This window comes from Plectropomus leopardus, chromosome 8 (genome assembly GCF_008729295.1).
Source record: "Plectropomus leopardus isolate mb chromosome 8, YSFRI_Pleo_2.0, whole genome shotgun sequence".
Lineage (NCBI taxonomy): Eukaryota > Metazoa > Chordata > Actinopteri > Perciformes > Serranidae > Plectropomus > Plectropomus leopardus.
The window spans coordinates 35,007,217-35,024,239 of record NC_056470.1 but is presented as its reverse complement, the minus strand read 5'-3'; the positions used below and the strand labels follow the sequence as shown (position 1 = coordinate 35,024,239).

General features: G+C 38.0%; 1 protein-coding gene across 1 annotated transcript; it reads right to left on the bottom strand.

Moving 5' to 3' along the window:
- Positions 1-598: 598 nt before the first annotated feature.
- LOC121946524 (protein NDRG3-like) lies at positions 599-12,833 on the bottom strand. The gene is made up of 9 exons (XM_042491124.1): positions 12,698-12,833; positions 10,181-10,278; positions 9,623-9,655; positions 4,015-4,120; positions 3,747-3,867; positions 2,647-2,709; positions 1,739-1,799; positions 956-1,042; positions 599-670 (listed from the first exon to the last, which is right to left on the bottom strand). Exons 2-9 carry the CDS (start codon positions 10,238-10,240, stop codon positions 599-601), a joined length of 603 nt encoding a protein of 200 aa, XP_042347058.1. The 5' UTR covers positions 10,241-10,278; positions 12,698-12,833.
- Between the last annotated feature and the right edge of the window lie 4,190 nt (positions 12,834-17,023).

Below are 17,023 nucleotides of genomic sequence, written 5' to 3'. Positions count from 1 at the left end.
CAAACATCCACTCAAGTGTCCAATTTTTAGCAGAAACAAAGAAAGATTCATTTTTTGTTTAACAGGTTCTGCTTCACTTCTTTAATTCTACTTTGATCCACACGATCTGTAAAAATTCTTCCAATTTTGGACTCGACATGTTACTGAATCAAGACCTTCTTCATTTTTTTCTCAAGAGTTGTTCATCTTTTAGAAAGTACAAAGATCCTCTAGAAAAAGGAATTTTCAGTTTTAAAAACAGTTTTTTCAAACTTTTTTAGATTCTGATTGAAACACTGTCACATTTTTGGCTTCACTCCTAAAAAAAAAAAAAAAGGTTTCATGAGCATTGAGTTAGCTTGTCTTAGAAATTGTATTATTTCTAATTAAATCCAAATCAAAAAAAATTATGACTTTTAAACAGTTAAATACAAACACTTCATTTTCATACAGAAACTGAAGTCAGACACACAACTTCAGACACACACACAATACAAACTGTATGAAATTGACACACACACACACACACACACACACACACACACACACACACACACAGAAAGACCGTTAAAAGGTCAGTGGAGATTCACCAATTGATCTTTTAAAGCTTTTAGTGAAGCTAGTTAGTCCTCACAGTGCTGAAGTGGTGTCCCATGATCATGTCGACCAGGTTGCTCGTCCAACCGCTGAGCTGCAGGAAACAAAAGCAACATTTTATTGTCATATTTCAGTAAGTACGTCACAGAAAGTTTCAGCTGCAGTTCAACTGATTTCAGTTTCGTTGTGTCACAGACACTTAAATCTTCCTCTCCAATTCACATTTCAACTGATGTGACTCCTAAAATACCGACTGGCAATTCAACTGCTTTCATCTGTCACACTTCAATACTGGGGTCATTGGGTAAAAAAACATATAAAAGTAAGTGTGTGCGTGTGTGTGTGTGTGTGTGTGTGTGTGTGTGTGTGTGTGAGACACCTTAGAGGCAGCCCAGTCCATCCAGCCTTTGGCACAGGGGTCAATGTTGATGAGAACTAAACCCTCCACCAGAGTGGGCTCATTCAGCTGAAACACAACAGCAAGTACCATAATCATCATCATCATCATCATCATCATCACCACTTAACATAGTGCATTTATTCATGGACAGTAATTTGAACAATTTTGAGATACTGGCACTTTACCAGAGTACTTGCAGTTTCTGCTTCTTTAAATTTCATGCAACTTCATTTAATTCAGCTTCATACTTTCACAACATTTGTGGAAGTCACTGAAATTTAGCTGTGAAATCTGCATTTCTCAATATACATGTATTTGTTTACTAGTGGATCTTACCTTCCCAATATGGCGCCCGTGCAGACACATGGCGAGTTTAGAGCAGCAGCTAATGAGGTATCTATAGGCGCGTTTCCACTACACGGTACCAGCTCTAGTCTACGCGCCTTTTTTGGTTTTCCATTAGGAAAAAGTACCCGGTACCTGCAACCTCCTTTTTTGGTACCTGCTCTCCTGAGGTTCCAAAAAAGCCGCCCGGGTACTGTGAGGTACTAAAAGGTTATGTGAAACAATACAGACCACTAATTGGTCAGAGAGAATCGTTACTGCGTCATCAATGCGCGGCACGCACAGACTACCCTGAACAGCGCAAACCCATGCCCGCCATTTTTATACAGCAAAGCTATTTCAGCATCATGAGCTCCGACAGAACGTCTCTAACTTTGTTCATTAATCTGTTGATAAAGTGAGGTGAAAAAAACTCACAGCCAGTTTGGTGAGGATGTAGGCTCCAGCTCCAACGCCGATACCTATCACACTCTTCACCCTGATGACACACACACACACACACACAAAAAAACATGTTTAGAAGAGCAAGTGACTCTTCCTTTAGACACCATTTAACCCTGTGAAATCTGAGCAAATTGGCCTGATTTCTTTCAAAACATAGAAAAAGGGCAATGATCAACAGAAATGACCCTCCAAAAAATCAATAAATTATCCAAATAAAAGTACAATATATTATAATATTACTTGAAAATTAGCAAAAAAGGGGGTAGAGTAAAAAACACACAAAAAGAACAAGGAATTATAATTTTCTTGACATTTTTCCCTAGTTCCTAAGTCTCTTACTGCCTTTTCCCATGTTTTTCAAAAGAAATCAAACCAATTTGCTTAGGGTTTAAAAGTTGAAATACCCCTGACAGGTGTCTGAACCCAGCACAAAAAAAGTGATGTCGATTCAGGTTTCAAAGGATTAAAAAGAATTTGAGAGATTGTTTCCGTCCTCAAAAGTGTCCACCTACTTTTATTTTGAATTCAATTTTTGTTTGGGTGTTACTGAGTCAATACACAAATAATGTGCCTTTTTAATAGAAACTAATTGCTTTAGTTAACAACTGCAATGATGGAAAAAAAATATTCAAAAAAAATGTAAGAGAAAAAAAACCAATTCATCTAATAAACATAACTTAAAAAGTAGAACCAGAACCATAAAAACAGTGGGGTTTTAATAGGAAGAACTGCAGGGTATCAGGATAAACTTCATTATCCCTGGAGGGAAATTTGTCTTTGTGTAGTTCTGTTGTTTAGGATAAACAAACAAACTGTCTGGAAGTCCTGCTAGTTCCTAATTAAACACCCATCATGCATCACAAAGAAGACAGCCGACTCACTGAAGCTGTGTCAGAACAGACGGCAGCATCTCAGCCAACTCATCCATGGTCGGGTACTGGTACCTGCACACACACACACACACACACACACACACACACACACACACACACACACACACACACACAATATCTCTGCATCATTATTGTCACAATATACACTCTAAACACCTTTCATGTCACTTTGTCTCGGGAGGACGTAAACATGTGGGTTTGGATATTTTAAATGAAAAGAGGGGCTGACAACAAAAATCAACAAACAGCAACAACTTGAATTGGATTCAAATCTTTCTAAACCTCATATCCAATATTTTGTGTACAAAGTTGAAAAGCAAAACTGCCTGTAGAAAATGCTCCTGCACATCACTGAGCACATTTATCTGAGTGATGTCACTGTGTTGCACTGAGCTCTTTCCACTGACACATAGTCCTGGAAATCCTTGTTTGTTTAATTTCAAGACACAGAAGAGTCCTCGTCACTCAGTACGTTTACATGTTGTTAGAAAAAGTCTAATTATTGTGTATTTGATTAAAACTGGACTTTTAAAATACATGTAAAAATATTACAGCAAGCACCTTATACATGGCTGTTCCCACATATAAGGGGCTCGCCTTTCCATCATGGCTCCATAACACGCCTACGTGGCCTTGGATTTGAAATAATGACGGCTAGTGCGGTGGCTGCAATAGAAATAAAGCTGCTAATGTTTTGAACATCCATCACCTTGCTTCTTGGATTGTCATCGCCAGAGGAGAAGTCACAGAACATCACTAAGTGGAAAAACAGTTATTTGACATTTGACATTTTTAAAATATTGCTTAAATTTTGTGCAAATCTATAATGGAAACCTCCCTAGTCAGACGCTAGTTTGCTGTTGGGACACGATGTCATGTTTAACTGAGGAGCAGCTACTGAGTCAAGTGTGAAACCTGGTCAAATTCAATTCAGTGTTTGGCTGAACCCTAATGGCGCCAGCTCTGTGATGATAGACAACGACAATCGGTTCCCTGGGGAAGACATATACTCAGTGTGTGTGTGTGTGTGTGTGTGTGTGTGTGTGTGTGTGTGTGTGTGTGTGTGTGTGTGTGTGCGCATGTGTTACCCTGTGGGGAAAACAGGAGCGTTCTCCTGCTGTCCTGGAGCATCAACATGCAGAACGGAGAAATGCTGTGTCACTTCCTGCATGTCCTCGTAGTTAAAGAGGCTGTTAAAACAAGACTTGTCTACACACACACACACACACACACACACACACACAATGCATTGAGTCCTTGTTTCTCATATATTTTTCCTCTGTGCTGCACCTCTATGGTACATGTACTGAATGATGAATGATGACTGTGAACGTGTGTGTGTGCATATTAACTCACGGTTGAGTCCGATGTCATGGTAGGTGAGGATCGTGGGTCGGTTGCCCTTAGCAACTCCCCTCATGGTAACGTGTAGCACGCCGTGGGCCGTCTCCACATCATGCTCCTGAACAACACAGCAAACAACAAATAAACATCGTCCTGTCTGCACCGACAACAAACACCTTGACGGCTGCCTCAGGGTGAACCCACTGAAACTCTTCGGTGCTGTAAAATAAACAGCAGTCAGTCGAGTGAAGGGGCACAGGGGGCATGTACCTCTGATCCCAACTTCCATCTTAAAAAGCTGTAGCGTGGCATTGAAAACATGTCAAACATAATGAATTTAAACATTTTTAAACAACATATTGAAGGGATATGAGCTGATAGAACAGAGAGAGAAACAGGCAGAAAGATCTGATAAAGACAGGCAGGCTGCTTTTGATAGTGAGACTGACTAATTTTGTTTTCTGTGCTGTGTTTCTTTGTGATGTGTATGTGTGTGTGTTTGTTTATTCAGACTGATCTGTTCGTGTTTTTGGTTATATCAGATTTGGTTTAATGCTGAATATTGAGGGAGAAATTGGAAATGTTCATATTTTAAATTAACTTTTTTCAATAAAATTGCACAAAAAGGGGGGGGGGGTAGGTTTGATAAGCATTCACCTCCTTCTTCTCCTTTTCAGACATGAAATACTTGGTTTTGTTTGTTTGCTGAATTTGTCCGATGGGCATCTGGGGATATTCTTCTTGCTTATATTTTATTTTGTTCTCCCATTTTATTTGGCATGTCGAGATCTATCTACTACAAATACTACGTAGAATTATTAAAATCAATTGTGTGTTTATGCTTGACAGTTTACTAGCTCTGCAATGCAATAAAAGAGAAACAAATATCTGCATCCAGACAGTTCCTTAAGTTTTTTTTTTCAAAAATAACAAAGTAAACAAACCAAAATGTGTCTTCAGTGATTGCTCTCAAATCCAATAAGTGCAGCATTGTAATCAAAATACAGAACACTTTAAATGAGTAATATGATCACAATTTCACTTCAGAGTCGTGTTAACCTGAACATTCACATTTCCAGTCACAACAAATAAAAATCGGCCACAGTTCGGCTTTTTACAGCATTATAGTAAAATTAGTTCACTAAAAACGAACAACAAAAATTTCTCTTCCACTTAGAGCGGAGCAGCAGCTTCAGTTGAACATGGGAAAAAATATCAATTTCTAATTATTGGAGAAGCAGCAGTACAGTAAAACCTGAATACCTGCTGCTAATGGTGCTCCCCGTTTACAACACCTGTGTGACGTCAGACCTGAAAAAAGGATCACGCGGGGAACATGCTCAAAATAAGCCAATCAATTTAAAAAATGCATTGATCAGGATTCATAGCAATCCTTCAGATCCAGTCAGGACATTCCTAGTTTCAGCTGGATTGTTTGTCAGAAATCAGAATATGCAGTGATATGATTTCATGTTAAACAGCAGTGTGCTCACAGATCAGAGACCCTGCTGTAAAACATAATGTAGCTTGTTACAGATGAGCGCACAGATGAATGGCTTCACACCGGCTGAGGTGCTGTCTAGTAATCTCATTAATGAACCGACCATGTAAACAGCTGACAGACTATTAATGACGCTTAAGCCTCCTCACATGCAGGTGCACACACGCAGTAACTGCACACCTGCACACGTTTGTATTGATAAACTGCAGACTGTAAAGATCCACAGGACATTTGTGAGTTATTGCTCTTATCATCAGGTCTTACTATTGTGTTGAGGTTGCTCAGAAAAGGAGCATTTTCATCACTGTCTCTTTAAAATGTTAATGCCTGTGAAAAGGCAAAATGTGAAAAAACTGAATGCTTTTACAGTCACAAAAACAAATAGAAGTTTACGTTAAGTAAGTTTAAGTTTAAGTTTTTAAGTATTTCAACTTTTGGACTCTAAGCAAAGTGCTCCATTTCTTTCAAAATGAAATGAGCAACTTGGCAAGAAATGTCCTGCAAATTGCAAGAAATAAGTAGATTTAGAAAATTATTTTAAAAAAGCAAAGGAAAAAAATTCTCTATATTGCTAATGATCATGATTATATGTTTGAAATTATTTTACAAAGAAAATATAATTTCATGCTCTTTTCAGGTCATTTCCCTACTGTTGTTGTTTTTTTTTTACTTTTCTGTTTGTTCATTTTTTGTGTTTTTGTTGTTGTGTGTTTTACATGTAGGTTATATATATATATGTATACTATTTTATTCTTTATCTATGTTTTTGGTGGGGTTTTCAATCATAACAAATATTATAAAGAAATAAAATAGTCTTGGCAGCAACCATTTAAAATTATTTAAATGTTTATTTAAATTTTAATAATAATAATTATCTTGATATTTTTTGTCATTATTTGATAATGACTAATGATTCTTTTTTAAAGGCAACTGTCAGGTAACTTTCTTGCCATCTTTTACTAATTTTTTACAGTATGCTTGTCATGTCATACCACATTGCTCATTGCCTTTTTCCCATGTTTTTTTTTTTTTTTTTTTTTTAAAGATATCTGGATTCACAGGCTTAAATGCTTGTGAAAGGCATCTGAAGGCCACACAAGAAAACTGTCAGCTCAGGTTTCAAGGGGTTAACGGCATGCTAACAGCATTGATGCAGGTGAACAATATGAGCAGGCTAACTGACTAACTTGCTATAAAGCTGCTAGGTCTTTTAAGCTGGTAGTTGGCAAAGCAGGAGGCTAATGAGCTGCTAACTGGCTAACTCACCACCCCAACTCCTAAAGAACAGGAGATCTGGTGCAAATCCAGAGAGTCTGTCATCCTGACAGAGGAGCAGGAGGAGGAGAAGGAAGGAGGAGGAGGGAGCGTTTTAGAGAGTTAGAGAGGAGACAGGAGGATTCATAAACAAGAGATATAAAAGAGGTGAGCAGAGACAGAGGTCAGCTTTCGTCCTTTAGTCTTCAGTCAAGTGCAGGAAGAGAGAGATGAGGAAGAGCGGGGGCGGTGTGATGAGATCAAGAGGAATAATCTCTGTGGTCATTGGCTGAGAGCAGGAAGGTCTTAAGGTCTCAGCGGCCAACCACTTGTTACCCTCCTTCACTGGGTTTATCACGCTTTCTTCTCCTCTCTATATCACCTCCAAAAATGTAATTCACAAACAATTATTTAGAAAAAATAAGAATAAAATTATAGATCTACTATTTTCTTGCATTTTCTGAGATGTTTCATGCTAAGTTGCTCATTGCCATTTTCCTGTTTTTCAAAGAAATTGAGCCAGCATCCTACTGTGATTTTACAATGCCATAAATTAATTCTACAGTATATTCCTGTGTAATGTCAGTATCTTACAGTAGGATATGAGGTTCACAGTGTATTGTTGACTCCAAAGGCATTGAGATTTACAGTGTTTCACTGGAAAAAAAAACAACATTACATTGGTCGTCTTTTTACAGCAATCTGTCAGACTGTACTGCACAGACAGCCTATTTTCTATGAAAAGACAATCTTACCAGCAGAACAATACTTTTTTAACAAAGCTCATTCTCATAACGACACATGGTCAACCTACTGAGAAAAAGTGGCATTCATAACAATATATATTTTTTGTTAGATTTTCTTTTTAAGGTTATGTGTGAATGTAGTTGAAGACTCAGACTGTTTTTCAGTTGACTGTCTGGTAGAAATGAGGGGATGTGGCCTTTCATGTTTTGGAGACTCAGACAGAGCGGCAGAGCTGTTACAGTAAATAACTCTCTGATTGGAGGCATTGATGCAAACTGACCTGCTGTATTAACGTCAGTCTGATGAGTCCTGCTGATCGATATCTGTGTTTGGAGCTGAAGGTTATCCAACTCACTTCAGCCTGATGTTTGTGTACAGAATGACCCTCACACACCACCTCCTCCTGCATATGATTCTCAAAGCCACCAAAAGTATTTTATTCCAGCCTTTCTGATGTGCTGCTCTGATTATTTACCAAGAAGAAAAACAAACACTGAAACCTACACTCACAGAGTCGGCCAATAACGACGGCTTTGAGCTGAAATGTTTGTTTTTGTTTGTTTTGCCCCCATTAACCCTTAGGGATTTTACGTGCTTTTCATTCTTCATGTTTTGATCATTTTAACTGTGTTCATGCATATAGCACACATTTCGGCAAGATTGTGTATTTGAGTGTAATCAGTAAATTTGCAGCTCAGCTCCTACAATAAGTCTAAAATACACTGTGGAAACTAAATAGTTACATTCAGACTGTTCAGGTCAAAAAATGCTCAAAGCAATCAAAGCAGAAAAACATGACTTGTATTATTTCTGGGTGTCATTCTGGGCTTTTGACCTAGAATTTGTCATTTTGACTGTTTTCCATCTGATTACATCATTGTTACCATATTTGGCATATGCCAAAAATACATGCTATTTCCACTAGGTGACCTGTCACAATCGATGTAGCTGCTAATCATCGACATATCCCAGACTGTCAGCAGAAAAAATAATATACTTTGCATGTAGTATACTGAAAATAATTCATTTTTGTGGGTTTTTTCCATCTAAAAACATAATGACATCATGACAAAGACCTAACATTTAAAAGGTTCAAATTCTGAAAATGAATGAATATTAAATATTTATGATTAGGACTGAAGTAGAAAATCACATTAATGTTTGAAATTTTATATCCTGATTTGGAAAGGTGCATTTTTTGTGCAGAGCGGTGAATTTGACACTGCACAAAAAATAATAATGTATAAAACCCAATGTTGCTGCCAATCACTGACATATCCCAGGGTGTTCATTTTTCAAAAAATCTACTTTGCATGCAGAATATCAAAAAAAAAAATTTTCACATAAAAACATACTGGCATCATGACACCCAAAATTCTGAAAATGGATGAATATTTTATATTCATAATTAAGACTGATGCTGGTTAACAAAATACACTCAAAGTAGTATTTTGTGTGCAGAGCTATATAAGTGTGTGTAATATTAAAGCAGCCCGAAAGGTTAAATAAGAAACTGTATCTGTGAGTGCTGGCGTTTTGTTTGATTTTATCCTTGACAAAACTGTGACACTGTTTAAGATTTCGAGCTTTTGCACTGCCATTCTTCACCAAATCTTTACCAAGAAGCAAACACGTAATGTGATCAATCATTATCACGTCAGCTCAATCAGACAGATTCTGACACATTTCGTTTCACGGTCAGTTTAACTACCAGGCGAAATGTTTGCGGCTTCTGTTGTGTAGCGCCTCAGCCACTAACACTGGTCACTTCTTTTTGTGAACCAGCAGCAATGTTATTCTAGCTTTCAGCCTGTTGTTTTGCTGTTATATTTGGTTTGGTTGCAACACGTCCAACTATTATCAATATCATCATGTGACAAAATTTTTATCCTATTAAGATTTACACCGACATTATCACAAATCATGTTACATTCTCAGCCTCTCAGAAACACTGATACACTTAAGTTATCACTAATATGTTTTATATTACAATTTCGAAGAACATGATAATGAAATATTTGTCAATTATGCTGCTCTAGTCTAATTCAAATTGCAGCACCACTAAAGGAGAAGAAAAGGTGTGCTGACTGTGTGACGGTTTGATGGTGCTGAACTCACCTGACAGTCAAAGTCCTGCAGATTTCCCCCATTCTGAGGAGACAGAGCGAAAATCTGTTATCATGTTTATAAAATTATTTTTCCAGAAAATAAAGTATCCAGGATATGGATCTGATTATAAGTCCTTTTCAATATCAGAAGACATGTTTTGATTGTATATTTCAGTACTCATTTGCTTTCAGATATATTAAAATACTGTTGCGCTTGGAAATTTAAAGGGATACTTTAACTGATTTTTAACCAGGTGTATGTCACTGCCACGTTGGGAGTGTGTGCAAATGAATTGCTTTAAGGCATCTGAACACCGTTCTGCTGCACACACTCCCCACATGGTGATGACGCAGACCTGGTTAAAAATCGGCTGAAGTGAAATCGGCTTTAAACACATCTGTTAAAATAAAGTTTGTTTAATCAGCTCTTAAAGCTGTGAGCAGCTTCATCTGTAAGTCACATGTCTCCTGCTTTAGATTCTCTGACTCCATAGTCCTGGCTGAGAGTCCTGGACGTCCAACCATCTAAAACAGGTACAGGACAGGACAAGCCCTGCCCCCCACTCACCTGTCCCGTCAGGAGTGGTTTGATCTCAGTCAGCTGGACGTCGTGAAGCTCCTCCATCATAGGACCGCTTTACAGCCAATGAACCTGATGATACACACCTTCCAGACACACAAACAGAGAGAGAGAGAGAGAGACAGGTGCGGTGTCAGCCAGGTAACTAAAATGTAAGCATCTGTCTACCTGTCTGTGATTTCAGTTCCGCTAATGTGATGAAGTGTTTTCTGTTAATTTTTTTCCAAATTGGTAGATTAATCAATTATATTTTAGGTTGCTTTCAAAAATTAATCAAATAAGATACAAACTTTTAAATTAAGACCTTAAAAATTATACTACACTGATGAAGTTAAAGTTTTGACTTTGGTTGGTTTGTTTTTATTAAATAGATTTTAAGACTGTTTGGTACGTGACAACACCCCGATCACACTAACAACAGATTATTTGAGTAAAAATAAAAATAAATGATTTTTGTTTTTCCATCAAAGAGCTCTGCCACCTGTCTGTCTGTCTGTCTGTCCCTCTCTATCTGAGTGTCTACCTGTGTCAAACTGTGTTACCCAACTGTGTGAATCTAATGGAAACAGCCAGTGATCTCTCACTGGCACCAGGCCATCCAGTTATGTGTGTGTGTGTGTGTGTGTGTGTGTGTGTGTGTGTGTGTGTGTGTGTGTGTGTGGGCAGACAGGTTGGGTAACAGTGTTTCAGCAGAGTTGTTTGGATGGATGCTGAGCTTCCTGTGGGCTATCTGGCTCTGACCCAAACAGATAACTAACTCACTGACTGACTGTGAAGCTGCAGCGACGGCTCAGATCAGAGCGCACAGGGACGAGATGTACTGCTGTAACAGCTAAAGTCTAAAAACAATGGTACAAAAATGTATTTCATCATTCACAAATTGTATTTTTGCTGTTAGTGGATGCTAGTGTCAGTGGTCGATAGAGAAATGTCAAGTCGTTAAAGGCACAACACGCATAGACAGAAACTGGATATTGTCATGATCGTCAGTGCGGCAGGCAAAATAATCAGGTTTCTCTGTGTTCCCTGGAAACACCAAATCCTAAATATAAAATCAAAATTAGCATAAATCGTGTATTTTCAGCATATTCATGGATATGACACCGAAAAACCTGGAGATTCACTTCTTCTCGTATTATCCGGGGCTCTGGCTGTCTGCGTTGGTGCAGATGTGTCTTTGAATCCTCCTCATTCAGAAAATATTTTAAACCAAACTGTCTCAACAGCTGTGGATGAACTAGTTTCTAGCTGCCTTCACTGCTGTGATGGATTCAGCTTCTCCTTCCAGCAGGAAGAGGACAGTTAAGACTGCTCTGCATTAGCAACATCAGCATTTATTTTTATTTCTGTTAATGTCACATATTTAATTTAAGCATGTAGGCGGGCAATCTATCATTTATCAGGAGATTTTTTCTTACATAAATTGAGTTTAGGATGCAAAGAAGGATGGGGAGGCGTTTCACAAGAGTGAAAAAACAAGGCCTTCGCTACACCAGAAATTCATCTTTAACTTTTAACTTCAGTTTTAAAGGATTAAGAAAATAGCACTCCTGGTCAATGTGACTGCTACTAAAATCCTCACTGAAATCAAAATTTACACGTTCATACACGACCGTTGTTTGTGTTGCATTTTAACTGGATGTTGCTCTTTCTGGTGTGTGATGGTTTCATTCACCTGCATTTTCCCCTAATCAAAACATAAAAAAAGACAGAGTCACACTGCAGCGACTCCCCTCCTCTGATAAGTAAAGAACAGTCCCTAATATGCATGTAAACATATATGAACACTAAACATTTGAATGGATATAAATAATAAAACAGATATGCAGAAGACGTCACTTTGTTTCTCTGGTAACTTGTCGCCTTAGACGTTTTTCAGATTCAATCATTTTCACTAAAAAAAATCAATTGATTAAAAATGTCAACAGTTGCAACAATAAAGATTGTCTTTTTATGTTGAACTGAGTGTACCGATGCTCTCCGCTCCGCTGTCCGCCCACATACACGCACACACACACAAACGCGCGCACAAACACACACACAAACGCGCGCGCACGCACACACACACACACACACACACACACACACACACACAGCTCTCTGCAGATGATGATGTACCGTTACCGCTGTCTAATTAACGAGCCTGGATGCTAATGTTAGCTCCAGACAGACAGCTCGGGCTTAGCAACGGTTACTACGGGAGACGTTTCACCCCATAGTGACACGAGCGAGCGCACGCACGCACGCACGCACAAACACACATACACAAATACACACACACACACACACCTGTAACCAAATACACCATCGCCATAGAGGCTCACAAGGACGCAACAATAACCTCCGAGCTCACTCGGTTCACTCACTAGTTACCGTTAACGCGAAAATTAGCCCAATGAGCTAGCACAGTTAACCGTTAACCTAGCTCGTCGGCTAAGTTAGCCGTTGCTCGGGTAGTCGCCGTTACGGCAGCGGCTGAACTGACCGTTAACCGTGACCACTCACCGTCAGCCGTTAGCTCCGGAAGCTGCTCGAGTTATCCGTTTATTCCCACTAGTTAGTTTCCCGGTTAGCTGAGCGTTAACTGCTAACGACGGGAGCGGAGCTGAGCTGGTCGCGAGCCTCCCCTCTCTCTGGCTGAACTAACTGTCAGCAGCACGCGGACACTCAGGGGGCGGAGCTACGTCACCGTAAACAACAGGTCGTTCATTGAGCCGGCGGTCACGAGGTCACCGAGACCACGACAGGTGTCAGATTTCACCACATTTAAACTAAAATAATATTTTACTCCACAATAACTCAAAGTCCTGCGTTAAACACGCCAAACTTCACCAATGTCAGGAGAGAGGAGGGCTTTGTAAGGGACTGTACTTTATTTATCAGAGGGAGTGGAGTGGCTGGGGTTTGACTTTTTTTTTAAAACTGTCATGCTGAAAAAATCATATATATATATATAAAATATATATATATATATATATTCTTTTTTTTTTTTTTTTTTTTTTCAAAAATATGGGGACAAAGGGCAATGTCCAACTTGGCAAAAAATGTCCCACGAATTGCAAAAAATAAATAAATAGACAATAAAAAAATATCTATCTATCTATCTATCTATCTATCTATCTATCTATCTATCTATCTATCTATCTGTCTATATATATATATATATACAGGAAGAAGTGTGCAGAAAATGTATTGTTAGAGAAAAAAATAAAATAAGATAAACTTTTTTTCAGCATTTTTTTGGGATAATTTTTCTTTTATTTTTTCTTTTATTCATTTTTGCTTATTTTCAGGTATTTTTCTTGTAACTTTACTTTTTTCCAAATCTTTGCTAATTTTGAGGCCATGAGCTTTAAAGCTGCTTCTTTCCGTCTCCCCTTGTTTTTAAGAGAAATCAAACCAATACACACACACACATACATATATATATATATATATATATATATATATATATATATATATATATATATAGTCAGAAAAACAGCCCTGTTTATGTACAATATAATAACTCTGAGATGTGGTGGAGCAGAAATAATAAAATTACCTCAAATTGAAATATTCACATATTGTACGGGCTCTTTAAATTTGTGCTTATTTTCTCCTCAAACTTCCTTTCAGAGTTTTTCCTCCTTTTTACAAACTGAAATGTGCTTGAGATGCTGCTTATGTGGTTTTAGTTTTAACTGATGTGCTGCGGTTTGTGCTCAGGGAGAGAATCATTAAGTGCATTAAGCAGAGATTTGCATGTGGTTGTTTAGGGAAATTAGATTGTGTGGTCTGCACGCTGTGGCTTAAGTGGAAAGTTTAAAAACAGTTTATTAAAGTGTTATGCAAACATAGTTATGCAAATAACTGTTGGTATGTTGGTGCTGTTAAAGGTGAGGTGTTTGACTGCATGACGCTGGCTGCCGTGTGTGTACCTGGAGCACAGATGATCAGATCCAGCCATGTTCAGATCATAAAACAGACACAAACAGAAATCATTCAGTCTCATTTTCTCTGTGTGTGTGTGTGTGTGTGTGTGTGTGTGACTGAACTCACCTCTGCGGCTCCTCTCTGCTCAGAGTCTGGGGCTGCACTTTCCACATGAATGTAGGAGTGATGCAAAGTTAACTCGTGATGAAGCCAGATGGATTTTTTTGGGTTGGATTCTAGTTTTTCTGGCAGAAAGAGAAAAGAAAAAAATAGTCAACAATCCTGGCAGAGTGTCAAATTAAAAACAAGTGAGTGTTTGGTGAACTCAGATTAAAGCACAGATTCAGTATTAGACACAAACGGTCATTTTTAAATCAGTTTTCATCACCTGTTTCCTCTTAGAGTTTAACTGCTGAATATCTTCCAGTTTGAGTCACCAGCAGACTGTAAGAGAAACACACTTCTGCTTTATAAACAGTTCGGCAGCAGCAAACAGGAAAAACTATGTTTAACCCTTTGAAACCTGCATATCAGATTTTTTTTGTGCTGCATTCAGACTGTTACTTTTTATTTCACCTTTTGAAACTTGAAAAATGTGCTTTTTTGTTGTTTTTTTCCAAAAACATGGGGAAAAAGGCGATGACCAACTCGGCAAAAACAAAAAAAAAGTCCTACAAATTGCAAGAAATTAATAAAAGATGATGAGAAAATTACAAGAACATTTTTTTTTATAAAAAGAGAAATTATCTTAAAAAAAAAAAAAAAAAGTGAAAAGCTTCCAGAATATAATATATATATATATATAAACAGTCCCTAAGGGTTAAAATGTCTTCTTTTTTTCTGTAAATGCAATCAAATCTATTCAACAAATATCTAAATTTCAGAATATCAGAATAGCTTCAAAACACCTCGTATGTGTGTAGTTACTTTCTGCACACACATGAAGGGACAGCTGAGTGAGATTTAACTCTTCCAGTGCTGTTCCCCTCCACACGCCCCCAGACACACCGCGCACAGATCTGCACTTTACCTCGAGTTTCTCCGTCTCTCCACAGCATTATAAACCCCCACAAATACTAACAAACACATGACTTCATATCACGATCACAATAATGATTCCTTTGATTCAACATTAGCCTCAGCTCTTGTTTTCGGACTCGAGCTTCATGTGTCTGATTCAGTAAACATGTAGAATATTAATGCGTGGCGGTGTGACAGCGGGCGGTGCAGCCCTGTAGGGCCTACATGTTCACAGATGATCATGAATATGCAAAACGGATCATGAAACATTTGAACTCAAGCAGTTTGATTCTTAACTTCCCTGTCGTTTGCAACTACAGTCAAACAATTTTTAAAAGACAGGATAGGAAGATTGTCCCCAAAACAAATGCACTGCTTTCTTTGTTAAAGCAGGCAAAAAGTAACCAGATCTTGTTTTTAAAGATTCAGTCTTCAGAAGGAAATATATATATATATATAATTTTTTAATGTTTGTTTCATCACTGAATTCCTGTAGTCCATCACAGTCAATGGCATTTTTGAAATTCCATAATTTTGCATTTCAAAACAGTTGTAAAATCCATATTAACAAGATAAAGCCTAATCTGAAGTTCTTATCAGTGTCTTGATTTTGAATCAAATGATGAAAAACAAACAAACAAAAACAACTCATCGTTATCATCTTGACTTAAGATAAGTCTCTAGAGAAGTCAAAGTATTGAGAGACAAACCTACTTTTTTTGGCAGTGATTCATACAAGACAAAACACATTATTGATTCACAACCAATTATTTAAAATGTTATTTTTTCATTTTCTCCTCTGTAAAACAAAGAAAAGTCCAAAACATCAATACATGAATAAAAAATCATTTTGAAAAATAAATCAATCTGTGCTGAGCGGATCAGGACCCTCTACAGTTGGATGGATGAGGAGTTTTCTTACAGTTACAGTTTTTTTGTTTATGTATGTCATGATGAGTTCATGAGTTCGTGAGAATTCAGTTGGTGATTTGGCAAGAATTCTACATTTTGGTTCAGGTTTCTGTTTGGTATGGGAGATATTGTATTTATACATTATATGTTTTTCGCTGTGTAAGCTGCTGAATCCTCAGACCTTCACACACTGCGGAGCCTCACAGGAGGCTCGTGTGACGTTTTCCTTCGGTGGACACGTTAACGTTCAGTTCTTTACTGTAAATACAGCGCTTGTGTTGTTATGTGCAGATCCAGCGAGCCAGATGGTCTCGCTGTTTGTTCACAGACCACCAGGACACACCCTTATGCCATAGTCTGTGTGTGTGTGTGTGTGTGTGTGTGTGTGTGTGTGTGTGTGTGTGTGTGTGTGCGCGCGCAGCCTGGATATGGATTTTACAGCTCTGTTAGTCGTGTCAGCTCTGTGGCTGCAGGGCTGACGTGTTTGTCGGTCCATCAGACTCACATTAGTCAACAGAGATTCGATGGGTTGTCCTGACCTTTGATGGACATTCATGTTCCCCACAGTGACCTGCTTTTGTTTAACCCTTAGGGACTGTTTGTGGTGCATTTTACGCACTATTCATTCCTTATTTTTTAAATAATTTTGGCTGTGTTTATGCATATGGCATACATTTTGGCAACATTGTGTATTTTAGTTTGATATGTGAATTTCCAGCTCAGCTCTTTCAATAAGTCTAAAATACACTGTGGAAACTAAACAGTTACATTCAGACTGTTAAGGTCAAAAAGAGAAATACTTGGTATTTCCACTCGGTGCACAGTCATACTCAATGCTGCTGCTAATCATTGACATATCAGTCTATGATAATCAAAAAAAGAATTAGTTAGTTCTCTATTATAAATTTTTGAGTCACAGCCAAAAAATAAATAAATAAATAAATAAAAATTTGTGAGGTCACACTGACCTTGACTTTTGACCTT

Bases quoted from the DNA above. Each gene is read 5' to 3' on its own strand.
- LOC121946524 (XM_042491124.1), bottom strand. From the start codon at position 10,240: ATGATGGAGGAGCTTCACGACGTCCAGCTGACTGAGATCAAACCACTC. The intron at 2,710-3,746 runs GTAACACATGCG...GTGTGTGTGCAG, and splicing joins GCTCCTGTTTTCCCCACAGG to GTACCAGTACCCGACCATGG. The intron at 1,043-1,738 runs GTGAGTTTTTTT...GTTGTGTTTCAG, and splicing joins ACATCCTCACCAAACTGGCT to CTGAATGAGCCCACTCTGGT.